This window comes from Schistocerca cancellata, chromosome 1, assembly GCF_023864275.1.
Source record: "Schistocerca cancellata isolate TAMUIC-IGC-003103 chromosome 1, iqSchCanc2.1, whole genome shotgun sequence".
Lineage (NCBI taxonomy): Eukaryota > Metazoa > Arthropoda > Insecta > Orthoptera > Acrididae > Schistocerca > Schistocerca cancellata.
The window spans coordinates 1,172,847,186-1,172,863,692 of NC_064626.1; the positions used below are offsets into that span (position 1 = coordinate 1,172,847,186).

The 16,507-nt window shown below is 43.2% G+C and overlaps 1 protein-coding gene across 1 annotated transcript in view; it reads left to right on the plus strand.

Annotated features, from left to right (window-relative positions):
- Positions 1–16,507, plus strand: part of LOC126094110 (ionotropic receptor 25a) — a 216,765-nt gene that overhangs the window by 129,928 nt on the left and 70,330 nt on the right. Inside the window, exon 12 of the mRNA XM_049908770.1 lies at positions 13,832–14,015. Coding sequence (XP_049764727.1) covers positions 13,832–14,015 — 184 coding nt within the window. The remainder of the gene's footprint in view (positions 1–13,831; positions 14,016–16,507) is intronic.

Genomic DNA, 16,507 nt, shown 5'->3' on the forward strand with positions numbered 1-16,507 from the left:
GCCTGTCATCTCGACTGCTAGTGATACGAGGCCGTTGGGATCCAGCACGGCGTTCCGTATTACCCTACTGAACCCACCGATTCCATATTCTGCTAACAGTCATTGGATCTCGACCAAGGCGAGCAGCAATGTCGCGATACGATAAACCGCAATCGTGATAGGCTACAATCCGACCTTTATCAAAACCGGAAACGTGATGGTACGCATTTCTCCTCCTTACACGAGGCATCACAACAACGTTTCACCAGGCAACGCCGGTCAACTGCTGTTTGTGTATGAGAAACCGGTTGGAAACTTTTCTCATGTCAGCACGTTGTAGGTGTCGCCACCGGCGCCAACCTTGTGTGAATGCTCTGAAAAGCTAATCATTTGCATATCACAGCATCTTCTTCCTGTAGGTTAAATTCCGCGTCTGTAGCACGTCATCTTCGTGGTGAAGCAATTTTAATGGCCAGTAGTGTAGTATTAATATCTAAGTACCGTAAAGCAGATATAGAGGGTGAGTCAAAAAGGACTTTCCAATTTTGAAATGATATAGAAATTTATTGAGATAATTTACATAACCAGTAAGTGTATAATTTTGTGGCAGACAACTTCAAGTTTCATATAAAAGTTACAAGTGTCATTATGGTGTGATATGGTTACCAATCGTGATGCGACAAACATCTCACTGGTAATCAATTCTCCCCACACTCGACGCAGAAAGTCATGCGTGACTTGTGCAACAGCAGTGCAGATTCGATTTTTCAGATAGGCTTCATTGTTTGGTACTGGAGGAATATACGCACTGTCTTTAATGAAACCCCAGAGAAAGAAGTTCCAATCATGAAACCAAAACACACAGCGAGCACACTCCACACCAGTGAAAGTAGCCATTTTAACTGTGCAACACGCTAGCACTCTTGGATGGCGGTATGGGGCACTGATACACTACATGAATCAAACTTGAGGTTGTTTGCTACTAAATGACACATCTACCGCTTCTGTAAGTTAACAAATTACTGTATCATTCCTAAGTTGTAAAGACTCCCCTTGTACTTCGACCGCCGAGGTTATTTCGACCACTCACCACCAAGAGTTTTACAGCTCTCTGCTGGCTCTCAGTTGGGTGTTTAGTATATATTGTTTCGTGGTAAAGTACTATCATGTACCCTATGAGGCACCGTATAGAGCTGATTTCTTACGCAACAGTTGGCGAACCTGAAGCGACTTATAATTGTATGCGAAAAGTGTGTTAAAATCAGGCTGTACTGAATCCACCGATATCATTTAACTGCAAAGCGATCGGTGTTTCAATTGTATCATGCATGTTACTCGATTAATTCTCAAAACAGACCAATGATTAGTTTTTTGTGGACGTGTGTGTATCAGCTACTAAATTACGATTTCTCAGGTTACAGATACACAACTTGTTAAACAGTGTTGTTGCCAATTACAGTGTGCAACTAAGGAATACGTACATTAACTATTATTATATAGTCGAAGCCTCATTTGTTACTGTTAATGTGCCTACAACTAAGAAAAAAAAATGTCGGTCATATATTGCTCAAATTGCAAGCTGTTATGGTTCAGGCAGAGACTGAAGTACAACATATAGTGTCAAATATATCAGGAAACACAGAATGAAGACCGTGTGACCACAAGTGCCAGACATTGTCTCGATAGATGTAGAAAGATATCCTTAATTATAACTGTAATAGATGTTTAGAAGCGATAATTATGTCTAAGATGGAAGAAATTGAAGTTATTACGCTGAGCTAGATTTGGAGCTATGTGTGTAGTACTTCATCTTAGTACCTTTCATAATACTTATAATTTTGCTGATGGATCAAACTGCTTGTTTTATTTACTGTACAAGTTTTTTTCTCTTTTATGAGACTTAATAAAGCACATATGAATACTTTAGATCACTAAATTTGTTCCTGAGTGGTCAAAGCTCCATTGTATTTTGGAAATATTGACCACAAATGGAATGGTAGCTGATATTTGTAGTGGAAATATAGTCCAGCCATTGCATCCCCTAATCCACACTAATTTTGAAAACCTACATTTTTTCCATTAGTTTCTCTGCATTTTGGAAAATGTTGACGAAAGGCAAACTACGTTTGTAGCTTTTGTGTAGACCTAGAGAAAGCTGTTCACTAGAATACTCTGTTCGAAATTCCAAAGATGGCAGGGGTAAAATACAGAGAGCGAAAGGCTATTTACAATTTGTACATAAACCAGATTGTAATTATAGGAGTCGGGGGACACTGAAGGAAAGCAGTGATTGGGAAGGGTTGGGACAGGGTTGTAGACTATCCCCGATGTTATTCAGTCTGTATATTGAACAGTCAGTAAAGGAAATAGAAGAAAAAATTGGAGTGTTAATTAAAGTCCAGGGAGAAGAAATAAAGACTTTGAGGTTTGCCGGCGACATTGCAATTTTTTCACAGACGGCAAAGGACGTAGAAGAGCAGTTGAACGGAATGGGCAGTATCTTGAAAGGAGGATATAAGATGAATATCAACACATGCAAAACGAGGATAATGGACTCTAGTCGAATTAAATGAGGTGGTGCTGAGGGAATTAGGAAATGAGAAACTTAAAGTAGCAATTGAGTTTTGCTGTTTGGGAAGAAAAATAACCCATGATGGTCGAAGAAGGGAGAATATAAAACGTAGACTGGCAATGGCAAGACAAGCGTTTCTGAAGAAGAGAAGTTTGTTAACATCGAATATAGATTGAAATTTCAGGAAATCCTTTCTGAAAGTATGAAGTGTAGTCATATATGGAAGTGAACATGAACGAGAAACAGTTTAGGCAAGAAGATAGTAGAAGCCTTTGAAATGTGGTGCCACAGAAGAATGCTGAAGATTAGATGGGTAGATCACAATAACTAATGAGGAGGTGCAGAATAGAACTGCAGAGAAGAGAAATTTGTGGTACAACCTGACCAAAAGAAGGGATCGGTTGGTAGGACACATTCTGAGGCATCGAGAGAAAACCAATCGAGTACTGTAGGGAAGCGAGGAGGGTAAAAATCGTAGAGGGAGGCCAAGAGATGAATACAGTAAGCAGATTCAGAAGGATGTAGGTCGCAGTAGTTACTTGGAGATGAAAGAGGCTTGCACAGGATAGAGTGGCACGGAGAGCTGCATCAAATCAGTTTTGGACTAAAGACCTCAAAAACAACACCACTGTACTAATTGGTATGTAAACATTTCATACAAGGTCCTATGTTCACTAACATAAATGTCACAGAAGTTAAAAAGCAGTCATGATAATCGCATTTAAATCTGAAAATCGGTCAAAGTATTACCGGTTTACTGTAGTCTGAAGTACAGGGGATGGACCAAAATATGGAAACGCCACAAACAGAACACATTACCATATCTAATAAGGTGTAGAAAACAGCTGGCATACAAAACATTTTCCAGACGTCTCGTAATGGATAAATGCTGGTCCTACATAGTTTTCAAGGGAATCTTATATCATTCTTCTTGCAAAATAACAGCAACGTCAGGTAATGATGATGGAGGTGGATGGCGACCACATACTCTTCTTTCGAACGTAGACCACAAAGTCTCAATAATATTGAGATGCCCTACCTGTGATGTTAATGTGACAGTTCACCTTCATGCTCATAAAACCAGTCCTCGACGATGCAAGCTGTGTGAACAGAGTCCTGTCGTCTTGGAACAGAGCATCAGCACTGGGGAACAAACATTGTACCATGAGGCAGAACTGATCAGCCCAAATGGTCACGTAAACCTTGGTAGTAGTGAGACCATGCAGAGCTGAAAGTTATCTGTTTAGAGTTGGTTGTATGCTGAAACTGTGTGTAGCTGAATTTCTCGTTAACAATCTAAAAACTGCCTGGTTTCTAAATTCCGATTACAGACTCATAACTAGAATCAGCGTAGCTATCCTACTTTTTAACATAAACTTATTTATGCAAATTACTTAATATGAATATGAATTTAATTATCTGAATTGTATTTGATTATCTGTATGGTAGATTGCACGAAAGATCTATTCACAACAATACTCACAATGACTAACTGTTCGTAATTTAAATGTGCCCTACTACAAAAAAAAGCATGTGTAGAATGTACATGAAATTTCACTAATTGAAAACTGTTTCTAATATTCCGTCAAAAACGCTCATTTTAGCCCTACAGCAAATTCCTTCGTTGCAACGGATAACCTGACTTTGCTCGGGCTGCATTGCAAATGATGAGCTGAAATAAATCACTGCAAGGCATTTTGCCTTCTTATCGTTATTTCAGTTTTTTCATGCTGTTTTCTAAATCATTAATTATTATTTCTACTAAAGTGCGCAGCATGGCAACGCATATTTTAACGAACAGTGAAAATATGATTTTCGAAAAAATCTATAAATGACAAAAGGTATTAGTTTAAAATTCTTTTAATGAGGCGGAAAAGAACTCTGACAAATACCAACAACAAGCATTCTCTCTCTCCGCATTGTCGTACTCGATAATGTCTATTACCAAAATTTGTTTTCTTGAATTTCTAATACATTTTTATCTAACTGATCTAAATGAGGGAAAGGTAATTAAAATACTGAACACATGATTGATTGTTCTCTCTGGTTACCAACACGTAGATATCGTTGGACACAATTCAATCTTTGCACAAAATAATTACTGAACTCACTCTTGCAAATAGAAAGCTCAAAATATCTTACCTTCTTCTGAAGTATAATCTCTTTATAAAATAATCTTAAAAGTTATTCTTCATCTTCGGGTCACACACCATGGAACATCTGCAGTAGAAATCTCTGTGCGCCAAGCTGCTTATTCCTCCATGATCCAACACTCTCTCTCCACGACTCCACAACTATACTCCGTTCATCATAAGAATAAACCTGGTGTAAATAAACACAAAAGCGATGATTCGTCAGTAGCCGTAGCACACGTACATGATGATGTTACATTACAGGAAGTAGGTCCTCCTTATGTATTAGATATATTATTACTAAATTACGTTAAATGAAACTTTAAGATATTCAAATGTATTAACAGCCATCAACGTTTTTCTTAATTACGCTTTGGTTACGTGGTTTTATTCCAAAAATCGTGTATAGTCGCAGCCTCTGCACTGTTGTGCTCTGATCGACGCGCTGTTAATACGCAGTACGAAAATGACTGAGGCAGCTTTCTGTTCCGTAGTGAAACATGCGTGTGGAACACGATTAAAAAGTGCCGAGAAATAGGTTGTTCTTTATGTTTGTCTTAAATTTACAGAGATAATCGGCTTTGAAGTTTTCCGAGGGACTGTATTAGCTACAGTTGCAACAAAAATGAAAGTTTGTGTTCAGCGGTCTCGGTAGCGTAATAGTCTGGCTGACTTATTACTGCACATGTTTAGTTGGTTAAAGTCTCGCCTGAGTCAATTTTTTTTCTCGTTCAATCTGAATTACCTACAACTCGCAATTGTAAAATTCATCATCATTTTATGAATAATGCATGTCTTCTCGTTTTTAATTACATATTGCACGCGGAACTCCTGCTATCAAATATCAATTCTCAGTTATCGATATTTTATGAAAGACTGTTAACAAAGGTTGCTTAAATTAAGAAAGCATAACAATTTATTTTTAAGGAAAAAACTAAATACTCTTTATTTGGAGTATATCAATTGTTTTATAACACAGATGTGTCGTGGAAACATGAAAAACAATCATTTTCACAGCATCGAGCACACCATGCATTTGCTGCATTTTTACATTTGCCACTGTACCATTGTAATATGAACCCAACAGTACTGATCTGCAACCAAGTTAAGGGTTTTGGCCCGAGAAATAACAAGACTGTTAAGCTACCAGACGTACTGGATCTAACGCACGCAGCTTTTTCATGTCACTGCCGGACATTGGTGGGATGTAGAATGACACGTCATAAACGAAGAGGAGAAAATGCGGCGCCTCGGTTGCTTCGTTGATTCTGTTGTTGATCGACTCTTTGTCAAAGTAACAGATGACAGTTCCATTACCGAAATGTATTTCTCGGATTCCCATAAGGAAGGAGCTAAGAGATTACCAGACGACTGACTGTAACTAGTAACTTCACTGGCTTCAGTGTTCAGCAGTACGGTGAAATCCCTGCAGTATACTTTTGCATCACAAACGGCTCGCTCAGAAAAATTACGCTACGTTTAAGTTAGGAATTTTCATCACTCTTATTTGTGATTATAATTCTATGAGAACGAGTGCTGAGGTTTGCCTAATATTATTTCATTTTCTTTCAAAATTAAATGACATTCAAAACTATATTATTTCTTTTCCCGTTTCTTTTTACGTCTGAACTGCCGCTGCTCACATCATTCCAGGCCAGTTTGACCGCAGGTTGGGTCAGTGCTGTCAGAGTTTACTGCCTCGGTAAAGCTGTTTTCCCGCACATTATCGCTCAGTCTATGTGCGTTTTACCCAGCATAAAACGTATCCATATGATTGTGCTTGACTGTACTGGTCACAACTTGGCTTCCGCTCCACGTGAAACGAACTCCAATGAGATCCAAACAAACACGGAAGAATATACAGCGTAATGTTTATATCAAGTTTATTCTTATGATGAACAGAATATACTGCTGCTCAAGGCTGCGGCGCGACTTGACTGAACCTACTAGTTTTCCCGCGCTTTTGTCAATAATGCAACCACTGGAAATAAAAGACTCTGTATCGCTCATGTGCTCAGCATGCAAAGATATTAGAAGTGACCACATTCCGAAAAAACAGATAATTTTCCTTATACACTAGTGGCCATTAAAATTGCTATACCAAGAAGAAATGCAGATGTTAAACGGTTATTCATTTGACAGATATATTATACTAGAACTGACATGTGATTACATTTTTCACGCAACTTGGGTGCATAGATCCTGAGAAATCAGTACCCAGGACAACCACCTCTGGCCGTAATAACGGCCTTGATACGCCTGGGAATTGAGTCAAACAGAGCTTGGATGGTGCGTACAGGTACAGCTGCCCATGCACTTTCAACACGACACCACAGTTCATCAAGAGTAGTGACTGGCGTATTGTGACGAGCCAGTTGCTAGGCCACTATTGACCAGACATTTTCAATTGGTGAGAGATCTGGAGAATGTGCTGGCCAGGGCAGCAGTCGAACATTTTCTGTATCCAGAAAGGCCCGTACAGGACCTGCAACATGCGGTCGTGCATTATCCTGTTGAAATGTAGGGTTTCGCAGGGATCGAATGAAAGATAGAGCCACGGGTGGTAACACATCTGAAATGTAACGTCCACTGTTCAAAGTGCCGTCATTGCGAACAAGAGGTGACAGAGACGTGTAACCAATGGCACCCCATACCATCACGCCGGCTGATAACGCCAGTACGGCGATGACGAATACACGCTTCCAATGTGCGTTCACCGCGATGTCGCCAAACACGGATGCGACCATCATAATGCTGTAAACACAACCTGGATTCATCGGAAAAAATGACGTTTTGCCATTCGTGCACCCAGGTTCGTCATTGAGTACACCATCGCAGGCGCTCCTTTCTGTGATGCAGCGTCAAGGGTAACCGCAGCCATGGTCTCCGAGATGATAGTCCATGCTGCTGCAAACGTCGTCGAACTGTTCGTGCTGATGGTTGTTGTCTTGCAAACGTCCCCATCTGTTGACTCAGGGGTCGAGACGTGGCTGCACGATCCGTTACAGCCGTGCGGATATGATGCCTGTCATCTTGACTGCTAGTGATACGAGGCCGTTGGGATCCAGCACGGCGTTCCGTATTACCCTCCTGAACCCACCGATTCCATATTCTGTTCACAGTCATTGGATCTCGACCAAAGCGAGCAGCAATGTCGCGATACGATAAACAGCAATCGCGATAGGTTACAATCCGACCTTTATCAAAGTCGGAAACGTGATGGTACGCATTTCTCCTCCTTACACGAGGCATCACAACACCGTTTCACCCGGCAAAGCCGGTCAACTGCTGTTTATGTATGAGAAATAGGTTGCAAACTTTCCTCATGTCAGCTCGTTGTAGGTGTCGCCACCGGCGCCAACCTTGTGTGAATGCTCTGAAAAGCTAATCATTTGCATGTGACAGCATCCTCTACCTGTCGGTTAAATTTCGCGTATGTAGCACGTCATCTTGGTTGTGTAGCAATTTTAATGGCCAGTGGTGTACACTACCAAATTTCGCGTCTGTAGCACGTCATCTTCGTGGTGCAGCAATTTTAATGGCTAGTAGTGTATTTACTTTCTGAGATGCACTGAATGATAATATACAAGAACAACTTTGATTTACTGACAATTCATTTAGTGTATAAGCCTTACTAAGTAACCACAGGGCCTATTGAAAACAACGATGCGGCCTCCCAAATCATCACCGAACCCCAGCCATGCGCCGCTCTTGGGATGTGAACTAGGCCAGATTGGAAACAGTGTGAAATAAGAGTCTTTCGACCAAATGGCACTCTTGCTACACACACCAGGCTTTATGGTTTCGGCTCCACGTTTACCTGTTAAAGGCGTTTGCAATACCGATGAGCGGTTTTGGAATTCCAGCTCGCCCCAATGCCCTGCTTTTGGAGTTCCCTTAGTGTTGTTTTGGTGCTGACAGAATTCACGAGAGCGACGTTAAGTTCTGTAGAGGCTTTTGCAGCTGCAGTCCTCTTACTTTTCGTCACAATCCTCTTAAATAACTGTCCGTCACGATCACTCAACACACACGCATTGTGATTCACCGGATGATGTTTTCCCGCTTCCCCTGTGTGCCTCTTGAAACTCCAAGTACTTCGGCTACGTTTGTTACGAAAGTAGCCACCGTACGCTTATCAAGCATTTGTTCACTTTCGGATTCACTTAGCTCCGCCATAACGCACTTACTCGCAACTTCACAGCACACCGTTGTGACCACGACTGTTACTTACAACGTATTGCGGACATTTCAAGATGTTTTTCGTAGTCAAATACAACAGTGCAACCTGCAATCTTGGTTAAAGACTGCATTTACAGTATGTGATCAAAAGTATCCGGACACCTGGCTGAAAATTACTTACAAATTCGTGGCGCCCTCCATCGGTAATGCTGGAATTCAACATGTTGGCCCACCCTTAGCCTTGATGATAACTTCCACTCTCGCAGGCATACGGTCAATCAGGTGCTGGAAGGTTTCCTGGAGAATGGGAGCCCATTCTTCACGGAGTGCTCCACAGAGGAGAAGTTTCGATGTCGATCGGTGAGGCCTGGCACGAAGTCGGCGTTCCAAAACATCCCATAGGTACTCTACAGGATTCAGGTCAGGACTCTGTGCAGGCCAGCCATTACAGGGATGTTATTGTCGTGTAACCACTCCGCCACAGGCCGTGCATTATGAACAGGTGCTCTATCATGATGAAAGATGCAGTCGCCATCCCCGAATTGCTCTACAACAGTGGGAAGCAAGAAGGTGCTTAAAACATCAATATAGTAGGCCCGTGCTGTGATAGCGCCACGCAAAACAATAAGTGGAGCAAGCCCCCTCCATGAAAAACACGACCACATCATAACACCACTGCCTCCGAATTTTACTGTTGGCACTACACACGCTGGCAGAAGACGTTCACCAGGCATTTGCCATACCCACACCCTGCCATCGGGTCACCAAATTGTGTACCGTGATTCGTCACACCGCACAACGTTTTCCCCGCTGTTTAATCGTCCAGTGTTTACGCGCCTTACTTCAAGCGAAGCGCGTTTGACATTTACCGGCGTGATGTGTGGTTTATGAGCAACCGCTCAACGATGAAATCCAGGTTTTCTCACCTCCCACCTAACTGTCATTGTACTTGTAGTGGATCCTGATGCAGTTTGGAATTCCTGTGAGATGGTCTGGATAGATGTCTGCCTATCACACATTACGAACCTCTTCAACCGTCGGCGGTCTCTATCAGTCAACGGACGAGGTCGGCCTTTTGCGCTTTTGTGCTGTACGTGTCCGTTCACGTTTCCACTTCACTATCACATCGGAAACAGTGAGCCTAGAGATGTTTAATAGTGTGGAAATCTCGCATGCAGACGTAAGACACAAGTGACACCCAATCACCTGACAAAGTTCGTAGTCCGTGAGTTCCGCGGAGCGTTCAAATGGTTCAAATGGCTCTGAGCACTATGGGACTCAACGTCTTAGGTCATAAGTCCCCTAGAACTTAGAACTACTTAAACCTAACTAACCTAAGGACATCACACACACCCATGCCCGAGGCAGGATTCGAACCTGCGACCGTAGCAGTCCCGCGGTTCCGGACTGCAGCGCCAGAACCGCTAGACCACCGCGGCCGGCCCGCGGAGCGCCCCATCCTGCTCTCTCACGATGTATAATGACTACTGAGGTCACTGATATGGATTACCTGTCAATAGGTGGCAGCAAAATGCACCTAATATGTAAAAGGTATGTTTTTGGGAGTGTCCAGATACATTTGATCACATAGTGTACGTTCAAGTACGCCTTTGTTGCGGTGTTTCGTTGTTTTCGTAAACCCCTGTAAACTGAACTGCAATAATGAAATTCCGATTTTTTTAAGGGCACAATGCCAAGTTTTAAGAATGTTGACAGCAAGGATCAAGGGGAGACTGCCACTGGGCTTGGCATGGAAGACGTGACAGCCAGTGATTCTTTGGGCTGAAATGCAAATGCAAAAACTGAGTTGCAAATATCCTCCGAAATAGCAGAAAAATGCACCTAACGACTCTTAGGACAGACACCCGGTATATGAAAAACCACTAAAGTTGCAACATAAGCGCTAACATTACACAACACTGTAATATAGGTACCCAGAAATTACAAAATATGCCTGTTTCTCAACGCACCTGGCAACCACCTCCCTCCTCAGTTTTCTTGTGAGAAACATATCGTACGTTTTCAAAATGAATACAATTCTTACATATTAAAATTTCAATGTTATGATCATATATTGTACAAACATGATCTAACGTTCTTGTTTTTAACAGTTCAATGAAATCGATCTTGGTGTTTGTGTTATATTCGTAAAGACAAAATTATAGTTTAATGTTGTCTTTTTTCTGAACATGAATTTTCAAGTTTTAACTACTATTTCAGTTGCAAAAATCAAACATCACCCTGCAGCGGAGTGTACGCTGATATGAAACTTCCTGGCAGATGATTAAAACTGTGTGCTGGACCGAGACTCGAATTCGTGACCTTTGTCTTTCGCGGGCAAGTGCTCTACCATTTTTTTTCCATTTTGTTCGTTGTATTTGGTCGTAGCGGAGTCACATGACATCCATTGAATTTTGTTATCGATCCTTTCACTTAGTTTTTGTGTGACAGAGATCAGCCAGGTCTCTGACTGAAAGCGCTGAGCTAACGTGCCGGCGCCATCTGAGCTACCCAAGCACGACTCAGGACCCGTCCTCAAAGCTTTACTTCGACCAGTACATCGTTTCCTACCTTCCAAACTTCACAGAAGCTCTCCTGCGAACCTTGCAGAACTAGCACTTCTGGAAGAAAGGATATTGCGGAGACATGGCTTTGCCACAACCTGGGGGATGTTTCCAGAATGAGATTTTCACTCTGCAGCGGAGTGTGCGCTGACATGAAACAGCAGTTTCCCAGGGGAGTTTCTGTGAAGTTTGGAAGGTAGGAGATGAGGTACTGGTGGAAGTAAAGCTGTGAGGAATGCTTGTGAGTCGTGCTTGGGTAGTTCAGTTGGTAGAGCGCTTGCCCGCAAAAGGCAAAGGTCCCGAGTTCGAGTCTCGGCCCGACACACAGTTTTAATCTGCCACGAAGTTTCATCCAAACACGATGTTAGCCAAGATGTATCAGAAAGGACTGTACAACTTTGAAAATACGTACAAACATATTCACACGCCTCATAGACTTGGTCTTGGTGTCATCCTGAAGGAAAATAGATGAAGTTTACACTCAGGCGGGACGCTAGTCCAGAGGGCGGGCCATCCCAAGCGTTATCGGCAGTTGCAGCAAACATGGCTGCCTTTACTTGTCCCGAGCTGCTCGCTGTGTGTTTTGGTTTGAAGAATCGAAGTCTGGAACAACTTTGCAACGTAATTTTCGTACAGAGTGTGGTAAATATCCTTCGAGTGGGTCTTTTATTTGTGACTGGCGTATGTGTTTTATTGAAATTAGATGTTCGGTAAGACATAACAACTCCTCGGGTAGTCCACCTGCGTCTGGCGGAGAAGAGCAAGTGAGACAAATGTTTGTGGACAGCTCTGCAAAATCGACACGACGTTCTTCTCGACAGCTGGGCGTCCCACTTCTGACTGGTGCGTGTTAAGGAAATGGTTGCATCTGAAACCAAACAAGTGTTCAATGGTGCATGAAGTAAAAGACGCTGATAGGCTAGCTCGTAAATGGGTGAGCCGAAATGCGCCCACTGCACGGCAACCACGTTCACCGAATCTGACCACACACGAAGGGACCTCCATTAGCAGCGAATTGCAGGATTTGGTAGAAAAAGAAGGTGGGAAGACTGGGTTTAACGTCCCGTGGAAGGACTAGCTGGAATTCCAAAACCACTCATCGGTAATCAAAATATCCAAAGGCAAAAGTGTTGCTAAAGGCGTAAAACCTCGACTGCAGGCAAGGGAAGAATGTCATTTGGCTTGATGAGTCTTGTTCCATACTGTTTTTAATTTCTGGCCGATTCTACGTCCCAAGAGTGACATATGATGGGGGTTCAATGGTGATTTGGGCAGCCGTATCACGGTGTTCCATGAGCCCCATGGTTACTCTGCGTGTTGGCATTACTGCCGAGGTTCAAAATAAAATAAATGGTTCAAATGGCTCTGAGCACTATGGGACTCAACATCTTAGGTCATAAGTCCCCTAGAACTTAGAACTACTTAAACCTAACTAGCCTAAGGACATCACACACACCCATGCCCGAGGCAGGATTCGAACCTGCGACCGTAGCAGTCCCGCGGTTCCGGACTGCAGCGGCAGAACCGCTAGTACTGCCGAGGATTATGCGACTATTTTGGCGGATCAGATCCATCACACGGTACAATGTTCGTAATCGTGATGCTGTGGGCGAAGACGTCAGAGCCTCTATTCACACATTTCGCATCGACCAGGACTGGTTCTGTGAGCTCGAGGATGGATTGTCGCATCTCCCCTGGCCACGACAGTCACCGGATCTCAAAACATTGAGACTCTGTGCTCTGCTTTGGAGAGAAGGGTGTCTGATCGCTGCCCAGCTCCATTCAAAATGGTTCAAATGGCTCTGAGCACTATGGGACTCAAATTCTGAGGTCATCAGTCCCCTAGAACTTAGAACTACTTAAACCTAACTAACCTAAGGACATCACACACATCCATGCCCGAGGCAGGATTCGAAACTGCGACCGTAGCGGTCTCGCGGTTCCAGACTGTAGCGCCTAGAACCGCACGGCCACTCCGGCCGGCTCCAGCTCCATTATCATTACTTGAACCTGCCACTGTTTTGCGGGAAGAATGCTACAAGATTCTCTTGAAAACTGTGGTGGATCTCTGTTTATGCATTATGAGACAGCTAGTATCTGTTTTGAATGCCTATGGTTGTCCTGCACAGTATTAGGCAAGGTACTGTGTTGTGTATTTGGTGTTCCCATATTTTTATCCACCTCTTGTATCTCCCTGCCCTGATTCCTTGGAATCAATTGGCACGTACCAATACAGTAGCAAAGCGCCCGTCAGCAGAAGATGGTCACGTGACTGGTACCAGTTCAATGTCGTCTACAATGCTCCAAAGTGACCACTGTGCTTTTTTTAAGGCAGTGACGAACGTTATGTCCAGCGCAGACCGTACTTTACTTGTAGGTAACCCGCACGTGACGTTCCGTTGCAGAGAATTCACTCTGAAGGAGAGCTTCTGGTTCGCGCTGACGTCATTCACTCCGCAAGGGGGCGGCGAGGCTCCCAAGGCCCTCTCCGGCCGCACGCTGGTGGCCGCCTACTGGCTCTTCGTGGTGCTCATGCTGGCCACCTTCACCGCCAACCTGGCAGCCTTCCTCACCGTCGAGAGGATGAAGGTACGTCCACCCTAGCACTGGTGTTACTCTGCTATACGGTGAAACGTGGTGGCGACCAGGTTGGTACCGCGTCCCCTGTCTTCCTGAAACCATTTCATAAGTTTCACACTGTCTTTTTGTGAATAGAATGTGAGAGTAGCTAGTATCGTACTAAATTTGTGACTGGATTCAAGGCTTTCTAACAGGTACAGGGGTGGACAAAAATATGGGCACATCAAAAACACAACACAGCACCCTCCCTAATACTGTGTAGGAAAACGGGTGCCATTCAAAAGAACTTCCGGTCTTCTTGGACTGGAGAAATACAGGTCTTTCGTAGTTTTCAAGGGATCTTGTACCATTCTTCCTGCAAAATAATGGAAACTTCAAGTAACGATGATAGAGGTCGGTAGCGACCACGCAGACCTATCTCCAAAGTAGACCACGAAGGCTCAATAATTTGAGGTCTGCTGAGTATGGTGGCCAGGGAAGATGTAACGGATCATTCTCGTGCTCACAAAACCAGCCCTGGGCGGTGTGAGATGTGTGAACAGGGGCCCGGTCGTCTTGGAACATAGAATCGCCATTGGAGAACAAACATTTCACAGTGGCTTGGACGTGATCAGCCAAAATAGTCCATAAACTTTGACTATAATGCAGTGTTACGGAACACCCAAGGGAACCATGGAATGCTGCGATATGGCTGCCCAGATCATCACGGACCCCCGCCATGTTTCACTCTTCAATGTAGACTTGGCCAGAAGTTGAAAATAGTGTGAACCAAGACTCATCCGACCAAATGATTTCTCCCATTGCTGCACAGTCCAGGTTTTACGGCTTCGGCACCACCTTTTCTGTTAAGGGCATTTGTATCACAGATTGATGGTTTTGGAATTACGTTTCGCCCTGCAATGCCCTGCTTATGGAGTTCCCTTCGTGTTGTTTTGATGCCGACTTGGTTTCTTGAGTGCGACATTCAGTTCTGGCGTGACTTTTGCAGCTGTCGCTCTCTTATTTTTCATCACATTCCTCTTCACTTATCATCTGTCACGACCACTCTACACATACATCCGTCCGCGTTGTGACTTAGCGGAATGTGGCTCCTGAAATACCCAACACCTCGGCTATCTTGGTTGCAGAAGAACCCACCATACGAGCACCAACCATTTCCCCACATTCCAATTCACTTTCCTCCGACGTAGCGCTCACACAACTACTCGGAACATTGTTCTGGTGATTCACACTTGCAACGTATTGGGGACGTTGCAAAGGTACCGTTCGTGGTCAAATACAACAGGCTTGGCTGGTATCTCCATTTATGTCCAAACAAGCATTTCTCGCCGTGTTTCCATATTTTTGTCCAACTCCTGTAGACCTCAACAATTCGTTCTTATTGGGACTACATCGACAGATTTAGGGAACTAAATAAAACTTCACGGACTGAGAGAGCATATTTTATTTCAGTGATTACAAAATCAAGTGAAATTTACAAAGAACTTTGCAGTGTGAGCCCACTTATCACTATGATGCTGCGTCGCATACCATGGTGCTATGAGTAACACCACTATGCCTCTATGTGTGTGGTCGGTAACGTAATTTTCAGCACAACTTAACTAATTTTCCGTACAAATAAATGGCTGAATAAGTGCTTAAGTGCGAGATTCGTATGATTTTTTAATTACTGATTAACATCACGCCTTTTCAGTAAAACGGAATACAATCACTCGCTTAAATTGGCAATGTTAATTTCTTCTTCGCGTACTCCTAAGCGAACTTTGGTCCTCAAGTTTGCACACCCAGCGGTACACCAGCTTGATTAGTTACGTGTTAATTTCATCCGGAACAATTTAATCAACAGGAATAAATTAATTAATTTTAAATGATGTAAAGACTAGTTTCACTCTGAAGCATAGCCAACTGAAATACGATCCATCCAACGTGTCATTGACATGTGAACACCATTCGACGGTTTCGCAATACAACACTAATAGGAACCGTAAGACTAGTGTCGTCGAATCAAGCGAATGTGAATGATGTATTCCTTCGAAGAACAAGTCGATATGTTTTTCATTTACGGAGAATGCCAACGAAACTCAATGAGAGCAAGAGACTTATACGCTGAAAGATATCCTCAAGGTACTCACCCTACACGTCGTACATTTAAATATGTGTATGATAAATTGAGAACAACTGGATCTTTAACGTACCGGAAACATATCCGGCAAAGGAAAGTTACTAACGAGGAAACTGAAATTGGTATTCTTGCCACTGTGGTTCGAGATCCGTGTGTTAGTTCACGTCAGATCGCAAGTGAATCTGGCATCAGCCAGAGTAGTGTTATTCCTGTTCTGAATTGCAATAAGTATCATCCTTACCATATCAGTCTCCGCCAAGAATTAACTGGTACGGGTTGTATGCGTCGCACTGAATTCTGCCGATGGGCTCAACTTCAGATTCAGAGGAACGACACATTTATTAATCTGGTTTTATTTACTGACGAGGCTACATTCACG